This window comes from Oxyura jamaicensis, chromosome 23, assembly GCF_011077185.1.
Source record: "Oxyura jamaicensis isolate SHBP4307 breed ruddy duck chromosome 23, BPBGC_Ojam_1.0, whole genome shotgun sequence".
Classification (NCBI taxonomy): Eukaryota; Metazoa; Chordata; class Aves; order Anseriformes; family Anatidae; genus Oxyura; species Oxyura jamaicensis.
The window spans coordinates 5,863,227-5,882,301 of record NC_048915.1 but is presented as its reverse complement, the minus strand read 5'-3'; the positions used below and the strand labels follow the sequence as shown (position 1 = coordinate 5,882,301).

Genomic DNA, 19,075 nt, shown 5'->3' with positions numbered 1-19,075 from the left:
GATTTGGAAAGCTTGGATTGTGTTTGTAGCAATCAAACCTGCTCTCAAAAATATGTAATTTTTGTTTCTGTTAGCTTGTTTTAAGATCATCTGCGTGGCTTAGGAAAAGTCACACTAATAATACTGTCGTATTATCCCCATTAGCATAAGGCTTTCTGTATTTCTTTCCCCCGTGTTCCTGATAAATGACAAGGGTAACAAAGATTTGTCTTTCTGTGGTCTATCTGGTATTGTGGACTCATTAGTTCACTGAAAAGGATCCTTCCTTCCACGGCAACAAACTGCACTGGCATTGTTGTACAGGTCCCTGAGTAGATTCCTTCTGTACAAAGTCAGTAGATCCCAGAATCTGAATTATTTATTAACCATTTACTACCCCTCCTCCCATCCTGCTTTGAAACGCCCACAGAAAAAAATTCCTTAAGACACTAAATGGGACGTCCTTGTTCCACACTGGTGCTCGGGGAGTCCAGTCATGCTTCCAGGCAGCCGTGTGTCAGAATGAGAGCCAAGCGGTCAGCAGCTGAGCCAGAAGCTCCCCTCATGCCACGGGGTCACGTTTAAACGCCTTCTCTTCCTCTGCTTGCTGCACCTCGGTCACGAACCAGCTACACAGAGAGTGACACCCAGGAGGGTGAGCGCCATTCCTGCCACAGCCCCTGCGGAGACAAAGCACGGTGTACTCTACAGCTACCTTGCCAGGCTCTGGTGTTTTTAAGTTTTCTGTTTCCTGCCATTTTCTGACGTTCTGAGCAGGACAATGTTACAGTATGGAGTGAGGGATGGTGAGGAGTATAAGTGGCCACATTTTGGGGCTTGCAGGGCATCCCTTTTCAAAGTGGGCGTAATCCTTAGTGTTTCTCTTATAGTTAAATAGGTAAAGGCTCAGGCCTGTAAATTCTGCTAGCTTACAACAGCCAATTCAAATTCACTTGCCCTGCTCACGCACGTCAGTTTCACTTCCTTTTCAGCTTCCTAGCCGGAACCACTTAACTCGTTACAGGGCTTGTGTCTGTTTGCTGGTTTTCAGGAGCCCGGAGGGGAGCACACAACTCTAAGTTAGCACATGGATGCAGGAGACAGTAGGACAAAATGTTGTAAGTGCAACTTACTTTTACCACCGATATCCTCTCCCAGAATCTTCCCAGTCACCAGAGTGAATATCAAAGCCAGGGAGTTACAGAGCGGTACCGCCAGGGACAGGTCTGAAAATGAACAGTGTAACACAGACAGTTCATTACAAGAACTCTGACTAAACGTCGAGCAGGTCACCAAACTAATCAGAACCATGGCTCCTCCCCAAAATCCTGATCCACCCACTCCACAAAAGCAACAACAGCTGACCTGCAGATGCCAAGGTGAGGTAGAAGAGGAGCGATCCACACTGATTGAGCAGGAACGGCACCATGTACTGCAGGAAGAGCACAGCCAGTCAGTCGTGGCATGGAAACCACCCTGCGCCCCGCAGTGAGCAGCCGCGAAGGAGCCCCGACCCCCTGGTTCTGTGCCATGTCTGGGAGTGGACATGCAGCCCACTGCTGACCACTGCCAGTCACGAGCTGTTTGGTGCCTTAGATGCCCAATCTGCAGGTGGCAGGCAGGGCTTACTTTGTGTGAAATGTGAGGATTAACGACCTGCTTTCTACAACGTGGTCTGAATTCTGCACAGGAAGAGCAGCACGATGGGCAAGTAAATGCAACATTACAGAGGATAACTTACCCTCCAGACAGAAGGAACATTTAACAGTTTAAATAACGGTACCTAGTGCAGAAGCATACAGAACGATCCCGTGACTCCCCCCCAGCTCGGGGCCGCACCTTGTAGTTGAGGCCCAGGAAGCAGATCTCGGCCAGCAGCTGCCGCAGGCGGCCCCGGTGCCGCAGCTCCTCCAGCCCCGCCGCGCCCGTCCGCAGGAACGGCCCGGTGCTGCCCCACAGCACGGCCACCAGCACCAGCGCCGCCGCCTCCCCTGCGCCACAGCCTCAGTTCAGCAGCCCCGGGGGACGCGGACCCGCTAGCGGCCCCTCGGCCCGCCCCGACTCAGCCTCTCCCCCTGCACAGCGCCTGCCCTTCCCGGGGAGGCCCCGAACGACCCCAACTCTCCGCCGCCTCCCCTCAGGGGAAGCCCCGGGCCGGGCCGGCTGCTCCCAGCCCCCCGGGACCGGCCCCTTCAGGGCCCTGCCCGCAACCGTTGGGGCCTGAGGCCGCATCCCGGGAACACATCCCCCTCGGGGAAGGCCCCAAAGCCCCCAAACCCACAGCCGCGTCCCCCCTGCGGCCTCCCCGTGGCCCTCTCCCGCCGAGCCCCGGCCCGGCCGGGAGGGCGCAGGCCCGAGCCACCCACTGCCATCCCGGCTCCCTCATCCCCCAACCCGGAAGCGCACCCGCGGTCGCCATAGCAACGGCGCCGGACTTCCGCCGGCCGCGCGCCCTCTGACCCGGAAGTGTTGGCGGGCGCCTCGCTGTCGGTCGAGCCCCAGCTTCGGCAGCGCCGCCGCCATGGTGGGAGCGGGGAGGGGGCGGCGGGGGGCGGCGAGGGGCTGGGGGAGGTTGTGAGGGGCTGGGGGGAGTTGTGAGGGGTTTGTGAGGGGTTGCTTGGGCGGTGGGGGGGCGGCGAGGGAGCGGCGAGGGGCAGTAAGGGGTTGTGGGGGGCTCTGAGGGGTTTATGAGGGGTTGTTCGTGTGGCGAGGAGCTGTGGGGGGCTGTGAGGGAGCGGCGAGGGGCAGTGAGAGGTTGGTGAGGGGTTGTAGGGGGCTCTGAGGGGCTCTGAGAGGGTTACGGGGGGCTCTGAGGGGGTTGTGAGGGTTATTTTGGCTGGTGAGGGAGCTCTGAGGGGCTGTGAGGGAGCGGTGAGCGCCAGCGAGAGTTTAGTGAAGGGTTATGGGGGTCTCTGAGGGGCAGGTGAAGGGTTGTGAGGAGCTGTGGGGGTTGGGGTTGGTGAGGGTCTGGGGGGGCTCTGAGGGGTTATTCGGGCGCTGCAGGCCCCTGGGGGGGCTCCCGGGCTGTGACAGCTGGGTGGGAGATGCCGGCTGGGTCCCTCAGCCCTTTCTGACCCCAACTGTCGCCTCCTGTCGCCTCTTCCCTCCACCCCCGTCCCCCCCCCGCAGAAGCCGATCCTGCTGCAGGGCCACGAGCGCTCCATCACGCAGATCAAGTACAACCGCGAGGGAGACCTGCTCTTCACCGTGGCCAAGGACCCCGTGAGTGCGGCATAAATCAGCCCCCTTGGGCAGTGGGGAAGGGGCGGCAGTGGGTTAGCGAGCGTCCTGAGGAGGCCTGCGTGATGAGGGCTTCTCTCCTTCTCCTAGATCGTCAACGTTTGGTATTCAGTGAACGGGGAGCGGCTCGGCACGTACAATGGCCACACGGGAGCTGTCTGGTGCGTGGATGCAGACTGTATCTTTTGGTTGGCAAAACCAGTTTGTCCGTGCTCTGCTTATTACGTGGAGTGATTCAGCTCAGGCCGTTCCTTTCAGCTGCTGCAGTGTGACAGGTGTGGAGGCCACGTGGTGCATTTAACTTTCCTTACTCCATCTCTTGGATGTTTTTTTTCTCTCTGGGCTGTTGTTGGGAGCAACGTGTGCCATGGCACCTGCCCACATTTGTGCTTGAGGTGGCCCAGGGAGCACAAGGAAGGTGTACGAAGTGAACAAGATCTTCCCTCTTCAATGTGGGTAGGACATAGCAGAGGTGAAAACATACATAGGTCGTGTTAAGGCAAGAACTGTAGCATTTTTCTCACCATTTCAGGAGGAAAGCTGTGGGTTTTATAGTAGGAGCTCTTGGACTTCCAGTCTGTACTGGAGCATTGCCATTCCTATAATGGAATTTGCTGAATCTCAGCCGTTTCTCACTGTAATGCACTCTTTTGACCTTGTGTATAAATACTTTCTGGGTATCTAAACAGCTTTTGGGGGCTACAAACACGGTGATGTTCCTTAACTGGTGACCTAGGGGACACCCGACACGTGCTCACTGGCTCTGCAGATAACAGCTGTCGGCTCTGGGACTGTGAAACAGGTACGGCTCTTGGTTCCCCTGCCACCAGGTGTGACTCCCAGCTCTGTCCTGCTCTGGAGTTTGTGTGCAACGTGTGCTTGTTTGATCCCTGAAAGGTCTGAATCCTAAGGGGAGTGTGTGTGTGTGTGTGCCTGGTTTCTAGTGAACACTTGGCCAATTCCCTCACCTCCCCACCTATTTAGTCCAAGCACGCAGTCGGTGCCTGCAGGTCACCTGGCCCGTTCATCTCGTCAGTCCTGCCTGAGACCCTGCCCCCTCGGTCACCTTCATTCATCTTGCAGCCCAGGCCCCGGTGAGTGATGGTTTCTGCTCTGTGTGCAGGAAAGCAGCTTGCCCTGGTGAAGACCAGCTCGGCGGTGAGGACGTGTGGCTTTGACTTTGGAGGAAACATCATCATGTTTTCCACGGACAAGCAGATGGGCTACCAGTGTTTTGTGAGCTTCTTTGACCTGCGGGACCCCAGCCAGATCGGTGAGGAATCCGAGCCTGTGCCTGCAGCAGGGAGTAAGGGGAAGCACTGACCGCCAGAGCTGGTGCCATGCTGTCTGTCTGTCTGTCTCCTTCCTTCCTTCCTGCAGAGAACAACGAGCCATACATGAAAATCCCCTGCAGTGACTCTAAAATCACTAGTGCTGTGTGGGGCCCCCTGGGGGAGTTCATCATCGCAGGACACGAAAGTGGGGAGCTCAACCAGTTCAGCGCCAAGGTCGGTGTGATAAGGGGCAGCATCTCCTTGGCAGCGGTGCGTGGGGAGGGCACTGCAGCATTCCTGAGTGATCACGGGGCAGAACGTGGGCTTCTTGGCTCAGACCAGCAGCCTCGTGGAAGGATAGTGAAAATATGTGGTTCCCTTCAGCCAGGCTGATGTAGAAATGCCCGCCCTGCTGCTGACAGTGATACCTCCTAAACATTTTACTGGGGAAGTGTGCTCGCTTTGTTTGCTCACTGCAACTGCCTTGTTTGACCCTTCAGTCAGGGGAGCAGCTTTCAAACATGAAGGAGCACACCAAGCAAATCAATGACATTCAGACCTCCAGGGACATGACCATGTTCATCACCGCCTCCAAGGACAACACGGCCAAGGTGAGGCCTCGTGGCGGTAACGCAGCCGACTGCCGTATCTGCTCGTAGTGCCTCTGCTCAGAGACTACCTCAGGGGTTTGCTCCTTGGAAATTTGAGTGAGTGTGAAGTCAAAGCTGGGTGGGAGACTTCAGTGGGAACGGGGAGGCATCGCCACGTTAAATTAGCTGCAACAACAAAATGAAGGCTGCAGTGTGCTACCTGCAGGAGGTGTAAAGGTGACAGTTACCTTGGGCAGGTGCTTGGGGATTCTGGAGAAATGTCTTTGGGTTTTGGGTGCCTGTGAGCAGCTTCAGTGCTAATACCCACTTGTGTGAGGACTGGGGTTTGTATGAGTTAATCGGGCTGCACGTCCTTTTGCAGCATAACTCTCTAACTCTCTCCCTTTTGCCTCTTAGCTCTTTGATTGCACGACACTGGAACATTTGAAGACGTTCCGGACAGAGCGACCGGTGAACTCTGCCGCTCTCTCCCCCATTTTTGATCACGTAAGAACCCCACTCGTAATGGTCTTTCTGCGACTCCTACCTCGTCCCAGGTAGCTGGAAGGCACGGCGTCACCAGACCCGCCTGTGTTATAAACGTGGCTGTGGGATGGGCCCAGGGAGCTTCACTGCTGTCTGGTGCAGGAGCAAGGCTTTGTGTCCTGTCATCTCCAAGTGTGGCTGAGAGGCAGGAACTTCTCGGGGCCCGTCGATGAGCTCGTGGGCTCTGCTGGTGTGGTGGGAGGCTTCCCCAGGGCCGGGCTCCCTCCTTCCCTGCCTGCTGCTGCGCCCGTGGCGTAAGCAGTCCTGCAGTGTTGTGGCCTCTGCCCTTCGCAGGTTGTGCTTGGTGGTGGGCAAGAGGCCATGGATGTGACCACGACCTCCACCAGGATTGGCAAATTTGAGGCGAGGTTGGTACTTTACAACTGCAGAGTTTTTTTGAGGAAACCCTGGTTGTGTCCCTAACCAGGCTCCTGACTTCTTCCTTCTCCCAGGTTCTTCCACTTGGCTTTTGAAGAAGAGTTTGGCAGAGTGAAGGGTCATTTTGGTCCAATAAACAGTGTCGCTTTTCACCCCGATGGAAAGAGGTAGAGATTTTGCAGATCTTGCTGTTACTGATATTTTTTTCATCTTGTGACCATTTCTTAGCTTTTGGAGGGTGTTGTGAGAACAGATTCAGTCTCTTGCTGGTATGAAGCTGGACACAGTGGGCTCCTGACAAGACTGACTTTCTCATCTTTTCTCCCGCACAGTTACAGCAGTGGTGGTGAGGATGGCTACGTTCGCATCCATTATTTCGATCCCCAGTATTTCGAGTTTGAGTTTGAAGCTTAAAGGAGGACGTCCTCTCCTCTTCTTCCCTCTTCCCATCCGTCGCCCAGTCCATTGGCTCCTGAGCAGAACTGCTGTAAGGCCTGAAGTTGGTCTGCTCCGCAGGAGGCAGCAGGAAGCAGCAGCAAACTCAGGGGCTGTATGGATGTGGGCATCTAGAACCCCAACCAGCTCAAAACAGCACAACCTGTGGCTTTCTCAGGAGGTAGAGTGAAGGTGAGGAAAGGAGTTGTGTTGGCTGCCTGCCTGCCCCTGTGGATGCTAACTTCCTGGCCTGCTGGGCATATTTATATACCAGTGGAGAAAAAAAATCGGCAGGAAATAAAAAATCTTTTCTAAACACCAGAAAAAGTGCCTCTGTTTTGTGCTCTGGGACAAAATTAACCAGGCTGCTTTGCTCTCCCAGCTCTGCTGGCAGTGCCTCGCTCTCCGCCCCCCAGCAGGCAGCGGTGCTGCTGCTCCCTGTGCCTCTGTCTTCGCCCAGGCCCAGGTTAACTCTTTCCCAGCAATGATCTGCAGCTGCTGAGGTCCAGCCCTAGCAGTGCTGGATCTGTGAACAGGCTGGAAGTGCAGTAGCCATTGTTTTCCAGATGATGTGCGCCCAGTTCTAGTGCTTTGTTTATTTGCTGGCTTGACCCTGAGCCAGCTTTCCTCATAGAACAGTTATTTCCTGCGCTAGGAAGGTTGTGTTGCAAATCCTCGTCCTAGCCCTCTGTCCCCGTGTCTGTCTGCTTGGAAGGGTGGCTCCTGTCTCTTTCCTTCCTCGAAACTGGGTTCAAGGACCCATTTCCCAGGCTGGCTCCCAGCTTGGAGTGACTGATGCAATACTTACACTGCAGCCAGAGTGCCTTTTGTGGAGAGGTTGCTGTGAGTTCAGCGTGTTTTGCTGCTTAGGTGCTGTGCCAACCACGCCTCGGTCACGGAGCAGGGCCGGCATGCTGCAGGGGAGCTGCTGGGCACATCGGCCTCCTGCCCTCTGCTCGACGCGTGGTGCAGGTCCGAGAGCTGCCGCGATCCCGCTGGGGAGCAGAGCAGGAACCTGCCTGAGGGAGCAGGGCTGCTCCTGCTGCTGCAGAGCCCTGCGCTGCCCAGCTCCTGCCCGAGGAACACCACACAACGCAGGAGCAGACTGCGAGAGACCACTTTACTGTGACACCTTCAGTCTGCGTGGCCGAGAGGCTGCTCAAGTGCATCTGTCCCCCCTCTCCCTGGGCTGTCCTCCACGCTGCTGGTACACACAGGCTTCCCTGGGCTCCCCAGGGCGTGTGTCCCGCACACGTCCTGTGGAAAACTTCTGCATCGCCTTGACCCCTCAGCCCATGGTGACGGGGTGAGGGGGATGTGATTGCCAGGACCGAAGTGCCTGTGCTGCTGCTCATCTTTCGTTCTCTGTCCTGGCAGCAGGGTCAGAGAGCGACCGGCTCAGCCTGCTCCCTGCGCTCTCCTTGGCAGGCGCCTCGTTGCCCTCCACCAACCGCTGCATCTCTGCCCGGGCCTCGTCTAGGTACTGGGAGGGAAGGATCCATCGGAAGAATAAGCCTAGGAGGCGAGGGGTTGCGCATTACTCGAGGGAAGAGCAGAGCAGCTTTCCCGAAGCCACCGCATGCGACCCAGCCGAAGTGGTGTCTGCAAGCAAGCACGGCTCCGGCCTCGGGTTTGGAAGGCAGCTGCCTGGGGGCTGGCCGCAGCTCACCCTGCCACAGCTGGATGCTCTGGGGCTCCACGGAGGGCCAGATGACCAGCGGGTTGTGCGAGTAGAGGGGGTTCAGGTACTTCTTCTTCTCCTCAGGCTGGTTCAGCCAGGCCCAGAGGGAGTGCGTGTTCTCCTTCACTTTACACAGGCATCTACGGGAGCATTGAGAAGCGTCTCAGTCCCTGGGGGCACCAGGCTGGGGCTGACCCCAGTTCTCTTACTGTGAGGGTTTGGCCCTGCCCAGGGGCAAGGAGGTGGCCGTGGCACTGCTCCTACAGGGCGCTGCCACCCCCACCTCCCAGCACTTGCCTCTCCTTCTCGTTGTTGCAGAGGAAGGTGCCATAGTCAGAGGCGTAGGCGTTGTCGAAGAGGGTGAGGAGGAGGCTCTCGCCGAACTCCAGGGAGAAGGGGAACTGGCGGCTCAGCTGCCACACGCAGTCGAGGAAGAGGAGGAACAGCGGTGCCTCCTGCTTCAGCCGGGCGTGGGAGTAGGCAGAGCGGGCGCAGCGGAGGTGGAAGGGGTGGCCGGCCTGCGGGATGCCAAAAAAGTGGCGGGGATAACAGGGGTGAAGGCAACCGAGGATGCCCAGCCGGGCTGGAGATCCCCACCTCTCACTTCTGCCACTCTCACCTCGATCCACTCCCGCTCCAGCAGCCCCTGGAAGCCCACCATCGTGCGGCAGCCCGGGTCCAGGATCACCTGCGCCAGCGCTGTCACCAGCAGCGTCGTGTCTGTCCCCTCTGCGCCGTGCACCAGCACACTGGCCTCCTCCCTGCAGGCAAGCACAGGCGGTTGGGGCGCTGCCAGCCGTGCCTATGGTTGGTGCCATGGTGCTTTGGCCGCAGCGAGGGGCTTTGGGGCGACAGCCCCCTACCTATCCATGCACTGTGCAGCCAGGCAGGCCGTGCTCAGGGCCGCCTTGACGTGGCTCAGCCAGCGGCAGCTCTCCAGCCGGCTCAGCCAGCGGTCCATGCTGAGCGAGGCATCGTTGCAGGCTTCCACCAGCTTAATGAAGCTCTCCTGCAGCGGGCGGCCTCTGGGCAGGAAGGAAAATGGTGTGTGAGGGGCTTGGAGGGGGTCTGGTTTTGGGGGGTTAGGGCTGCTGTGCTGGCTGCAGGACAGCGCGATCGCCCCAGTTACAGGAGCCAGGCTTCGGCACAGCCCCTCACCGCTCCAGGGGCCGGTGCAGCCGCTTCCACTGAGGATAGGAGGACTTGGGCTCCGTGCCGCCCCCCGTCATCCGTGCCTGCTTCGCTGCCTGGGCCGACCGTGTGTCGATGATAAAGCCCCGCTCCCCCTCATCCAGGACCGTCCCCAGCAGCACCTCGTCCTCGGGGCAGCGCTTTCGGTTGGGGCCTGTCAGCGGCTGGCTGCTGCGGAGCATCACCTGCGGGGCGAGAGGCTGTGGGAAGCCAGAGCCGGGGATCCAGTGGGGTGGGATGGCGACAGGAGAGGGCTGGGGAGACAGACTCACGGTCCCATTCCTGGGGTGGTAATAGCTGAGGACGGGGAAGCGCCCTCCCTGCCGGAACCGGGCCGCCCTCCGCAAGGTGTCGTCGCTCACGGCCGCCGGCACGATGACATCCGCAGGGTACGTGGGGCAGGTGGTGAAATCCCTGTTCAAGTCGCTCAGCCGCCACTGGCTCGTCTGGGGGGAGAAGCGGGATGGGGGCAGCGGGGTATGGGTCAGGGGAGTCGCTTCTCCCCCTCCCCTGCCAGCCGGGTCGCCCCCCTGGGCTCACCTGCGTGGCGATTTGCTGGAAGTATTGCTCGAGGGGGAAGAGGTGCCACCCCTCCTCGAGCCGCAGGTCCTGAGGTCTGTAGAAGAACGGGTACATCATCATCACGGAGTCCACCGAGGAGAGGGCCTGGAGCAGAGCGAAGGTGGAGCTGGGGCACGCGGGGACATCTGGGAATGTCCCCACCACCCCCCCTCTGCAGCCCCCATCCCTGTTCCTTCCTCGTGGCCACGTCCCAGCTGCAAGCGAGGGCTGGCATCGCAAGTGCCCGTGCAAACAGAGACCAGGAGCTGAGTGTTTACCCACGTTAATGACAGACGCAGAGCAAACACTGCAGGCAGCCACCTTCTCCTGCCAACCCTTTGCAGCCCGGAGCGGCTCCGGCATGGCTCGCCGGCCACCCGGGGCTCACCTCGATGGAGCTGGCAATGTTCAGACACTCCTCCATGCCCGGGATCTCCAGCTGCAGCACCTTCAGGTCTTTGCACCGCAGCGTGATGGTGCCGGAGGAGCCAGCGAGCCTGGGGAAGGCAGCGAGGTCAGGGCCGGCAGCGGGGCTGCGCGGGCAGGAAGGGGCTTCGCACGCAGACAGCTGCAGGGAGCTGCCCCTGCTCCCCGGGAGGATGGAGCAGGGCAAAGCGCTGTGCCGAGGTGACCGGGATCCCGTTGGCTCTCATCTGGCACCAGCTGCACGTGTGCCTGGGGGTGCGATTTCCATCATCTCCCCTCCTGGGAGCAGCAGCCCCTGCCCCGCGGAGCAGGGTTAGCACAAAGCCGGGCGCTGCTGGGCGGGTTTAGCAGAGCCGAGAGCGCTAAAAGCCAAACCTGGTGTCTCGCGGGGAGTCGTTAGTCCGGGGGGGTTGGTACCAGCCTAAATTCTGCACTCTGAGGCATGGAGGAGAAGAGGAGGTCAATGCCCGGCGCCGCAAGCATCCCCAGCGTGGGCCGTGGGGAAGAGGAGGGAAGAGGCTCCGCGGCCGCAGCCGCCGGGGGGGGGGCACCGGGGGGGAATTTCCCTGCACCGACGCAGGGGTGACGCCACGAAGGGGGTCTCGGGGCCGGCAGTGGGGGGCACCCACCTCTTCTCCACGGCGTCCACGTTGCGGATGAGCAGCCAGAGCTCCACGGTGCCGGGCTGGCCGTCCCCCCCGGGGCAGGAGGAGAGGAGCAGGTGGTGGCTGGTGATGCACAGCGTGCCCCTCACCGGCGGCAGCCCCGTGCATGACAGCAGCACGCTCTCCACTGTCGCTGTCTTGATCAGCTCGGAGAACTCCATGGCGGCGGCTGGGCTCCGGGTCCTGCTGCGGCTGCCTCCGGCAGGGCTGGAGGGAGAAAGGGGAAATCGTGAGCGGCGCAGCAAGGCCTGGAAAGCCCCCTCTTCTTCCCTCCCAGAGCCACGCTGGGCCCTTCAGCCTCTGCTTGTCACATACAGCGTGTGCAGCTTCCTCCCCGCGGGAGCCTCGCTCGTTTCCTCCCCGCAGTGCTGTCACCGCAGGTGGGGAAACTGAGGCACGGGGCCGAGGGGGTGAGCAGCCTGCAGGCACCCCGGCAGCCTCGGTACCGGCTGCAGGGGGGGGGTTGGGGCGGCTGGCGGCGGTGCGGGGTCCTGGCCCCCCCCGGCTCCCCGCGGCATGGGGCGGGGGCGGCTGCAGGGCGCTGCCGGGCGGGGAGGAGGAGGAGGAGGAGGAAGAAGGGGGGAGGAAGAGGAGGAGGAGGGGGCGGTGAGCGGTTCGCAGCGGTGCCCGCCGCGCCCCCCCTCCCCCCCCGGGCTTGCCTGCTCCGGTCCGCGGCCCTCGGTGGCGGGGGGCGAGCAGGAGGCAGCGGGGGGCGACCGGGGGGCGACGGGGGGGGGGAATGGGGCAGCAGCCGGGGAGCTCAGGCTGCGAGCGGGGCACATCGGCGTGCCGGCAGGGTGCCAGCAGGGACCTCGGGGTGCATGGGGGGGAACGGGGGGGCTAGGGGTGCCCGCACAGCCCCGGGGGCCGGGGGCGCGGGGCCGCGCAGCGCAGGAACGGAGCCGCCGCGTGCAGGGCTGGGCGGGGGGGGCGGCGGGTTTAAGGTGGCCCCAAGGCGGGGGGGGGGGGGCTGCGGGGCCGGGCAGCGCTCGCAGGGCCCCGGGAGGGAGAAAAAGGGGGGGCAGGGAACGGCCGAATCCTGCCCCGGGGGGCCGGGAACGGTGCACCCTGCGGGTCCCACCTTAAGGGCCCCCAGCTGTGCCCAGATGTGCCCAGATGTGCCCAGCGGTGCCCAGATGTGCCAGCAGCCGGGCTCCCACCGCAGCGCAGCCCCGCGCCCCCCCTCCCGCTGCACGCGGAGCCGCTCGTTTTCCTTCCTTTCCCCTTTTTTTAGCAACTGCCCCCCCGCACACAGCCCGGGCCGGGAAGCCGGGGTCAGCCCGTGCCGATAACCGGGCTGAGTCCTCGGCCCGCAGCTCGGGGAGCCTCCTCCCAGCCGGAGGCGATGATGCTGGACCCGAAAAGGAAAACATAAAAATAAAATCCGAAGTACACCCACCTCTTTGCACTCCTCTGGCTCGGCAAAGTTCCTGCCCGTTATCATCATCCTGGTGTCCCCGGGCGTCCCGGCTCCAGCTCTGGGGGTGGATAAAGGGCAGTAGCTGGGCACCTTTTGGGGCTGGGGCCGGTGCCCCCCCGGAGGCTGAGCCATGGCCTTGGGGCAGCTGAGCTTCAGCGAGCTGGGCGCCGAGGAGCCACCCATGGGCGAGGAGAGCCTGGCGGGCCTCAAGGCGCTGACGGCCAAGCTGAAGCTGCAGACGCGGCGCCCTTCCTACCTCGAGTGGGAGGCCAGGGTGCGGGGGCAGCCCTGGGGCAGCCGGGCCCCCAGCGGGGCAGAGGGGACCCCAGGCGACCCCAGGGGTGAGGAGGGCGGCGGCGTCTGCGGCTTCCCCACCGTGGGGGCGGCTCTGGAGTGGCTCAGGACGGAGCTGGTGAGTAGCGGCTTGGGGGGGTGAGGGGTGCATGGGGTCATGCCCAGCCCTGGCATGGGGGGAAAGGGGAAACGGCGGCTCCAGCTGCAGCCCCCAGCTTCGTCCCTTCTTTGCCAGCACGGCCGCTGGACATGGGTTTCTGCCAGGTGCTTGGGGCTCTGCCCATCTCCCCTGCCGAGTGCCACAGGTCCTGGCCCTGCACTTGCCACCCCCTCCTGCTGCCCTGCTGGGGCACGGCTGCGGTGACCTTTGCTGGTGCAGGAGAGGCAGCAGCCGTGTGGGCACAAACCTTCCTGAGCCCCCCCAGGCTGTGTGTGTGTGTGCGTGTGTGCGCACCCCCAGTGCCAGACTGTGTGCGTGGGCTCCACGCTGACCCCGGGACCACATGTTCCCAGTGCCCAGTGGGTCTGGCCCCAGCCCTGCCACCCCAGCACCCTGCTGAGCCCCCTCTGGCCGTGCACCATGGCTGTGCCCCTCAGGGGCTGCGGTGCTGACGGCCCCGTGTCCCTGCAGCGGGAGCTGCAGGCTGCGGACCAGCGCCTGGCACAGCAGCTGATGCGCCTGCGGGCACAGCTGCACCGGCTGAAGGTGGAGCAGGCCTGCCACCAGCACAAGGAGATGCTGGACGACGCCACCTTCGGCCTCGAGGGCTGCGAGGAGGACTCGGACCTGCTCTGCAACATCCCTCCCAAGGCTGCTTTCCTGCTCTCCATGCCGCTGAAGCACATCGGCGTCACCCGCATGAACATCAACTCCCGGCGGTTCTCCCTCTGCTGAGCGTGGCGGGGCCCCGCGGGCACCCATGGGTGCACCCAGGCCCGGTGGGACTCGCGGGTGCCTCCTGAAGCACCACAGGGATGGCGGGGCTGGGGCTGAGCTCCCTCGTGCAGGAGGTGCTCAGTGCCACGGGAAATGCCACTGTCCCCGTGGGACACAGGGTGTCCTGGGGCACCCGCTGCCCCATCCCCGGGGATGGCAGGGTCAGCAAGGTGAACGACGTGGGGGCAGCTCTTTGAGGCGGAATAAAAGGAGGCGATGGTAAGAGCCAGGGGTTTCTGTTGTGTGCACCCAGGCGCCTCCAGATGTGGCTCCTGGCCCTTTGCGGTGGGGTGGCCGGAGGGGCCGTGCTCCTGGCACTGTCCCCGGGCTGGGGGCTTCTCACCACTTTTCTCAGCCCGTGCCAGAGGGATGGGGCTCTGCTCCGGGCACCCCGCTGCCAGCCCCTCCCCAGGCACCAGCTGCGATGGGTGCCGGGGCTGTGCTGCTTCAGGAAATGCTCGTCACTGAGCTGCTTGTGGGCTGGGAGCTGGGTCTTGAGGCCAGGAGGTGCTGGGGGCTGCGCTCGGGGCTGCCACAACCCCATCCTGCCCCGACTCCGGCCCCTGGTGCAGGAGAGGGGCCTTGGGTGGTGCTGGCCAGGCCGGAGGGCTTTGCTTTTGCTTATTCCCTTCCTCCATCCACACCAAACCCTTGGCAGAAGAAGTTGCCATGGCTGGGGTGCAACTTTCACAGAATGCTTTTCGCAAGCGATGTCAGGGGAGACATGGGATGTCGCAGGGAAGATGGGGGGTGCCTCAGGGACCTTTTTGGGTGCTGCTTCCCCTTCCCCGGGTAGCAGCAGGACATGGGGAGAGCTGCACATGCCCCCAAGGCTGTGGCACACCAGCCCTCGCCTGGGGCACCCCTGGTGTTGGCAAGCACAATGGGAACGGGGCTGCTCGGCTGCCCCTGGGAAATGTCCCTGAGGGTGGGTGCTGTGTTTGGTGCTGCCACCGCAGCGCTCCCCCCGCTGACGCAGCTCCCCCCCGGCACAGGCTGGGCTTCCTGCCCATGCCTCCGCAGAGCAGCCGGCAGGTACCTGTGGCTTCATGTCTGATCGCAGAAGCCAAGACAATAGCTTTGTGGTTGCTCTGCTCTGAGCTGTTTCCAAAAACCCAGGGCTGGTGGTGTGGCACAGCCGGGGCACAAGGTGTCCCCTTAGCTTTGTCCCCAGCCTGGCCGGCACCGTGGCTCTCGGCGTGCTGAGGCCTTGGGTGACGCAGTGGTGACAGCCAAAGCAAGGGCTGTGGGTGGGAGCAGTGTCACACAGCCCACACAGTGTCCAGCATGACCCAAACCAGCACTGTGAGCTTGCAGGCACCGAGCATGGGGTGTGGGCTGCAAAGGGGACGAGGGGGCTCACGCAGCCTGGGCCATCTGGGCAGTGGGTGACAAAATCCCAGCCATTGCTGGCACCACGCTGGCAATGCCCAGCTCATGGGACCCCGCTCCCCCTGACCAAACGGCTCCGTGTCCCTCCGTGTCCCCTCGCCCACCTGGGGCTGGGGGCGCCCGGAGCAGGGACCCCCCGCGCGCAGCCCAGCTGGGGCTGGCAGGAAGCTTCAGGGTTTGTCACTAGCTCTTTGCGGTCGTGTGCGAGCTGCGAACCAGCTTCTCTAGAGTTTGCTCATGAGGCAGGAAACCAGGGCAGGCGGCGAGCAAGAGCGAGCAGCGGCGGCGGCAGCAGGGAGCGCGCGCCCGCGTGCGGGGTCGTGGCTGCGCTGCCGGCCGGTCACCGCGTGTCCACTGGTGATGGAGAGGACGTGAGTGGGGACGGTGCCGTCACTGCTGCTGCCCGGCCATGGGAGTCTGAGAGTGGCTCGTCCTCGCCTCGCTGCCAACAGGTAACGGGGGCCAGGGCAGGGGTGTGCGCCCCTGGATGGGTGCCGGGACCTGCAGGATGCCTGGAGCAGGGGGTGTTGTGCTCTCCGATGTGGCCCTGTGGAGAGGTGTTAATGGGGGCTTGCCACTGCGGGGCTGGGAGCATGGGTGCCCAGGGGGCTAGGAGGTGACACGGGGAGCAGCCCCGTGCTCCCCGTCCCGCTGCAGCCACCCAGCCGGGGTGACAGCGGCCGCCCCACTGCCCTGTGCCCACCCGGGGTGCGAGCGCTCTCCCCTCGCAGCGCTGGCCCCGAGCCCCCATCTCCAGGGCAGGACGGGCGACTTGTCCCCAGCGCCAGGCCCTGTCCGCCCAGCCGTCCATCGCAGTCCATCGCGGCCCTGTTAAGGATGGTTTCAGGCAGCGATGCATCTGGTTTCGGTGCTGTTTTGGAGCAAACACCTCCCTGCCTGCCATGATGGCGCATCCGGGCTGGCTCCCCAGGCTCGGGAAGGTGCGGGGCCAGCGTCCAGCTGGGTCACAGCTGACTTGGGGACACCCGGCTTCAGGGCCAGCCCAGCCTCAGCCCTGCTGGCGCCCGCCCACGCTCGTGACCAAACCGTCCAGCCCCGGCCGGACAGGCACATGCGGAAGGGCTGGCACAAGCAGGAGGAGGCCGGGGGCTGCTCATGTACCCCGTGCACACGCAGCCACGCAGCAGGGGACACGGCGAGGCATGGGGCAGGGGCACCGACACTTCGCTCTCACGCAACCTTCGCAGCAGAAATTCGTTTGCACAGATGCAGGCACAAAACCTGACTTCAAACGCCCTGAGATGCGGCACAGCCCTCGCACCGAGCAGGTGAAACGGTTGCTCGGTGGAAATTACGCTGTGGCTTGAGCACATAAGAAAAAAAAACGACGATAGCAGCACCTCCCTCTGAACCCCAGCTTCTCACAGAAAGGAAAAAACACCTCCCGGCACCGCTCGCCTTTGGTAGACAAGCGTTTGAAGTGCTACGTGCAGGTTGGGAGCGTGGGGGCTTTTCTTCCATGGGGCCAGGCTCGGGCTTGGGTCTGGGTCCAGATTTTGTCCCAGGGCATTGCTGGGGCCTTGCCTGTGCCCTGCATGACCCAGGCCCTGTGGGCAGCCAAAGCGCCGTGAGAGCGCTCTCAAAGAGGTGGCAGCGGAAGCCGAAGGCACCAGGGCGGCTTCCAGGCCCCGGACATGGTGCGGGTGGGCTTGTTTGTCCACCCTCTCCTCCCCACAGTCACTCGTCTCCTGTTCCCATCAGCCACCGTGGTGGTGGGCACCCCAAGGTGGCACCATGGGGATGGTGCCGATGTCCCCTGTGTTCCCCCAGGCACGGCAAGTGGGTGGCACTGCCCCCGTCCTGCTGCCCCCGCTGCGGGGAGGCGAGCGCAGGGTGCTCCTGGTGTCCCAACATGGGGCTGTGCCTCTCTCCCGCAGGCAGCTGGCTCCGGTGGTTGGGGCTGGTGGCACCCGGGGGACACTGAGCCCTCCCCAGGGACCCCTGCAGGGCCATTCCTTGTGTCCCCAGTGGCACGGTGGGTGCGTGCCCCTCCGAAGCACCGTGCACAGCTGCAGCGCTGCCCTCCCCAGCAGCACCCCAGGTTTTAATGGGTGCCTGTGAAAATAGAGCTGTGCCTGTGGAAATAGAGCTGTGCCGTGACTCCTGGTCGGGAAACCGAGGAAGAAAAAGTGATGGCAGCGCTGGTGGCCATCACCCCCAGCCAGGCAGCTCTGGGCTCAGCCATCCCCGGGGACCACCGCTGCTGCACTGCCTGCCCACAGGCCACAGCTCCCCCCCAGAGCCTGCCAAAGTGGCCGCTGGCTCGGGGGCAGGGACACCTGGCTGGCTCCCGGTGGAGGTTCCGAGAGCTCAGCGCCTGCAGAAACCGCGTGGGGCCCCCGAAGCCCCCGAGCTCTTGGGCAGAGGCTGGGGAAGCGGGTTTGGGGCCGGGCCTGGGAGGGGGCAGATCCTGGTGGCGTGGGTGTGGGGGATTCTGCAGAAGAGCTTTTTCCAGGGCTGTGGGCTGCCATTTCCATGTGACGCAGTGCCGGGCTCTGCCGGCTTTTGCAGGAAGGCAACAGTGACACGAAGGCCCCCTCTGCCCACGCGGGGCACCGGGGCTGGTGCTCGAGGTGGGGGTGTCACGAAAGAAATCACCCTCCGTGCTTACCAAAGCCAGAACAGCACCAGGAGGAAATACGGCTGGGGACAGAGCCGGGGGACGTCCTCAGGGGCGTGCAGGAAGGGCCCAGCGATGTGGGCGGTGGGACGGATGGGTGCAGGGCTGGGGTGGGTGGCTGCAGAGATGGGGATGGAGGGGCTGGGGGGGTGACGGCTGCGCTCACTGCCCCGCGCCCCGTGCAGCCACCATGGGCTGCTGCTGCAGCTCGGACTACGATGACGACTGGATTGAGAACATCGACATCTGTGAGCACTGCAACTACCCCATCGACCCTGACAGCAAGCGCCAGGTGAGGGGGGGGGCGAGCAGCCAAAAAAACCCCCACGGGTAGCGTGGGGCTGTGGGGGGGCTGAGCTCACGGGCCCCCCTGTCCCTGCCCAGCAGCTGATCCGCAATGGCTCCGAGGTGCGGGATCCTCTGGTGTCCTACGAGGCCACGTCTCCGCCGTGCTCCCCCCTGCAGGGTAAGGCCTGGCCGCAGAGGGGGGGTGGCTGTGGGTGCCCCCATCGCTGCCTCCACCCTGCCCCTGTTCCCCCAGACAAGCTGGTGGTGGCCCTGTATGACTACGAGCCCACCCACGACGGGGACCTGGGGCTGCAGAAGGGCGAGAAGCTGCGCATCCTGGAAGAGTGAGTGAGCGCCAAGGGGTCCTCTTTGTCCCCGCGTCCCCCCTGGTCGGTGCCCTGGTGCCACCGCTGGTCCCGGCAGCGGAGGGGACTCACGTGGCCGTGTCCTTGCAGGAGCGGGGAGTGGTGGAGGGCGCAGTCGCTCACCACGGGCCAGGAGGGTTTGATCCCCTACAACTTCGTGGCCATGGTGAACAGCCTGGAGCCCGAGCCGTGAGTAGGGACTGGGGAGCAGCTGTGCGGGCACAGAGCTGTGGCAGCGCGGGGGGAAGATGGAAGGGCTTCAGCACGGGGGGGTGGACGTGACCTGTAACCACCCAGCCCTCACCCTGCCCCCTGTCCCCAGGTGGTTCTTCAAAAACCTCAGCCGCAAGGATGCCGAGCGGCAGCTCCTGGCCTCGGGCAACACGCACGGCTCCTTCCTCATCCGGGAGAGTGAGACCTCCAAAGGTACCGGTGCCACCGGCACCTCCGGCACCTCCCGCCCCGGGAAGTGCACCAGGAGTGCTGGGGGCACATTCCCACACCGCGCCCCCCTCCCCAGGCTCCTACTCGCTGTCAGTGAGGGACTTCGACCAGAACCAGGGCGAGACGGTGAAGCACTACAAGATCCGCAACATGGACAACGGGGGGTACTACATCTCCCCCCGCGTCACCTTCAGCAGCCTGCACGAGCTGGTGGAGTATTACACACGTATGTGCCGGCCTGAGGGGTGGGGTGGGGTGGGGTGGGATGGGATGGGGTCAGGGATGGGATGGGATGGGATGGGATGGGATGGGATGGGATGGGATGGGA

At 63.0% G+C, this 19,075-nt stretch overlaps 5 protein-coding genes across 9 annotated transcripts in view; 3 read left to right on the top strand and 2 right to left on the bottom strand.

Moving 5' to 3' along the window:
- Positions 1–204: 204 nt before the first annotated feature.
- On the bottom strand, positions 205–2,509 carry TMEM234 (transmembrane protein 234). Its single transcript, XM_035345530.1, has 5 exons — positions 2,386–2,509; positions 1,819–1,970; positions 1,345–1,411; positions 1,113–1,205; positions 205–659 (listed from the first exon to the last, which is right to left on the bottom strand). The coding sequence occupies exons 1-5, from the start codon at positions 2,396–2,398 to the stop codon at positions 598–600; spliced, it is 387 nt and encodes a 128-aa protein (XP_035201421.1). The 5' UTR covers positions 2,399–2,509; the 3' UTR covers positions 205–597.
- EIF3I (eukaryotic translation initiation factor 3 subunit I) lies at positions 2,380–6,769 on the top strand. Its single transcript, XM_035345525.1, has 11 exons — positions 2,380–2,503; positions 3,109–3,201; positions 3,310–3,397; positions 3,956–4,021; positions 4,343–4,492; positions 4,600–4,727; positions 4,994–5,104; positions 5,501–5,590; positions 5,924–5,997; positions 6,082–6,174; positions 6,340–6,769. Exons 1-11 carry the CDS (start codon positions 2,501–2,503, stop codon positions 6,419–6,421), a joined length of 978 nt encoding a protein of 325 aa, XP_035201416.1. The 5' UTR covers positions 2,380–2,500; the 3' UTR covers positions 6,422–6,769.
- Positions 6,770–7,548: 779 nt separating this feature from the next.
- LOC118177634 (myotubularin-related protein 9-like) lies at positions 7,549–11,302 on the bottom strand. 3 transcript variants are annotated; one of them, XM_035345517.1, is made up of 12 exons: positions 11,288–11,302; positions 10,931–11,143; positions 10,677–10,736; positions 10,264–10,372; positions 9,855–9,980; positions 9,587–9,760; positions 9,282–9,499; positions 8,987–9,148; positions 8,743–8,884; positions 8,421–8,641; positions 8,112–8,263; positions 7,549–7,957 (listed from the first exon to the last, which is right to left on the bottom strand). In XM_035345517.1, exons 2-12 carry the CDS (start codon positions 11,125–11,127, stop codon positions 7,794–7,796), a joined length of 1,725 nt encoding a protein of 574 aa, XP_035201408.1. In that variant the 5' UTR covers positions 11,128–11,143; positions 11,288–11,302; the 3' UTR covers positions 7,549–7,793. The 3 variants fall into 3 exon arrangements, with proteins under 3 accessions (XP_035201408.1, XP_035201409.1, XP_035201410.1); XM_035345518.1 differs by lacking the exons at positions 10,677–10,736; positions 11,288–11,302; XM_035345519.1 differs by lacking the exons at positions 10,931–11,143; positions 11,288–11,302 and having other exon boundaries at positions 10,677–10,859.
- A 1,115-nt stretch (positions 11,303–12,417) lies between these two features.
- On the top strand, positions 12,418–13,842 carry FAM167B (family with sequence similarity 167 member B). 2 transcript variants are annotated; one of them, XM_035345529.1, is made up of 2 exons: positions 12,418–12,798; positions 13,315–13,842. In XM_035345529.1, exons 1-2 carry the CDS (start codon positions 12,517–12,519, stop codon positions 13,573–13,575), a joined length of 543 nt encoding a protein of 180 aa, XP_035201420.1. In that variant the 5' UTR covers positions 12,418–12,516; the 3' UTR covers positions 13,576–13,842. The 2 variants fall into 2 exon arrangements, with proteins under 2 accessions (XP_035201420.1, XP_035201419.1); XM_035345528.1 differs by having other exon boundaries at positions 12,419–12,798; positions 13,312–13,842.
- Positions 13,843–15,301: 1,459 nt separating this feature from the next.
- LCK (LCK proto-oncogene, Src family tyrosine kinase) overlaps positions 15,302–19,075 on the top strand; it is a 7,270-nt gene continuing 3,496 nt past the window's right edge. Inside the window, exons 1-7 of one of the 2 annotated variants that reach the window (XM_035345520.1) lie at positions 15,302–15,461; positions 17,836–17,942; positions 18,035–18,116; positions 18,192–18,282; positions 18,394–18,492; positions 18,626–18,729; positions 18,824–18,973. In XM_035345520.1, coding sequence (XP_035201411.1) covers positions 17,841–17,942; positions 18,035–18,116; positions 18,192–18,282; positions 18,394–18,492; positions 18,626–18,729; positions 18,824–18,973 — 628 coding nt within the window. In that variant the 5' untranslated portion in view covers positions 15,302–15,461; positions 17,836–17,840. The remainder of the gene's footprint in view (positions 15,462–17,835; positions 17,943–18,034; positions 18,117–18,191; positions 18,283–18,393; positions 18,493–18,625; positions 18,730–18,823; positions 18,974–19,075) is intronic. The other variant, XM_035345521.1, reaches the window with a different exon arrangement.

Bases quoted from the DNA above. Each gene is read 5' to 3' on its own strand.
- LOC118177634 (XM_035345517.1), bottom strand. From the start codon at position 11,127: ATGGAGTTCTCCGAGCTGATCAAGACAGCGACAGTGGAGAGCGTGCTG. The intron at 10,373-10,676 runs GTTTGGCTTTTA...TGCCTTCCCCAG, and splicing joins GACTCCCCGCGAGACACCAG to GCTCGCTGGCTCCTCCGGCA. The intron at 7,958-8,111 runs GTGAGCTGCGGC...CTCGCCTCCTAG, and splicing joins GAGCATCCAGCTGTGGCAGG to GCTTATTCTTCCGATGGATC.
- EIF3I (XM_035345525.1), top strand. The intron at 3,202-3,309 runs GTGAGTGCGGCA...TCCTTCTCCTAG, and splicing joins TCACCGTGGCCAAGGACCCC to ATCGTCAACGTTTGGTATTC. The intron at 6,175-6,339 runs GTAGAGATTTTG...TCTCCCGCACAG, and splicing joins TTTCACCCCGATGGAAAGAG to TTACAGCAGTGGTGGTGAGG.
- FAM167B (XM_035345528.1), top strand. From the start codon at position 12,517: ATGGCCTTGGGGCAGCTGAGCTTCAGCGAGCTGGGCGCCGAGGAGCCA. The intron at 12,799-13,311 runs GTGAGTAGCGGC...GTGTCCCTGCAG, and splicing joins AGTGGCTCAGGACGGAGCTG to CGGGAGCTGCAGGCTGCGGA.
- TMEM234 (XM_035345530.1), bottom strand. The intron at 1,412-1,818 runs GTGCGGCCCCGA...CTCTTCCTGCAG, and splicing joins TCCTGGGCCTCAACTACAAG to TACATGGTGCCGTTCCTGCT. The intron at 660-1,112 runs GTAAGTTGCACT...TTGTCTCCGCAG, and splicing joins AGAGGATATCGGTGGTAAAA to GGGCTGTGGCAGGAATGGCG.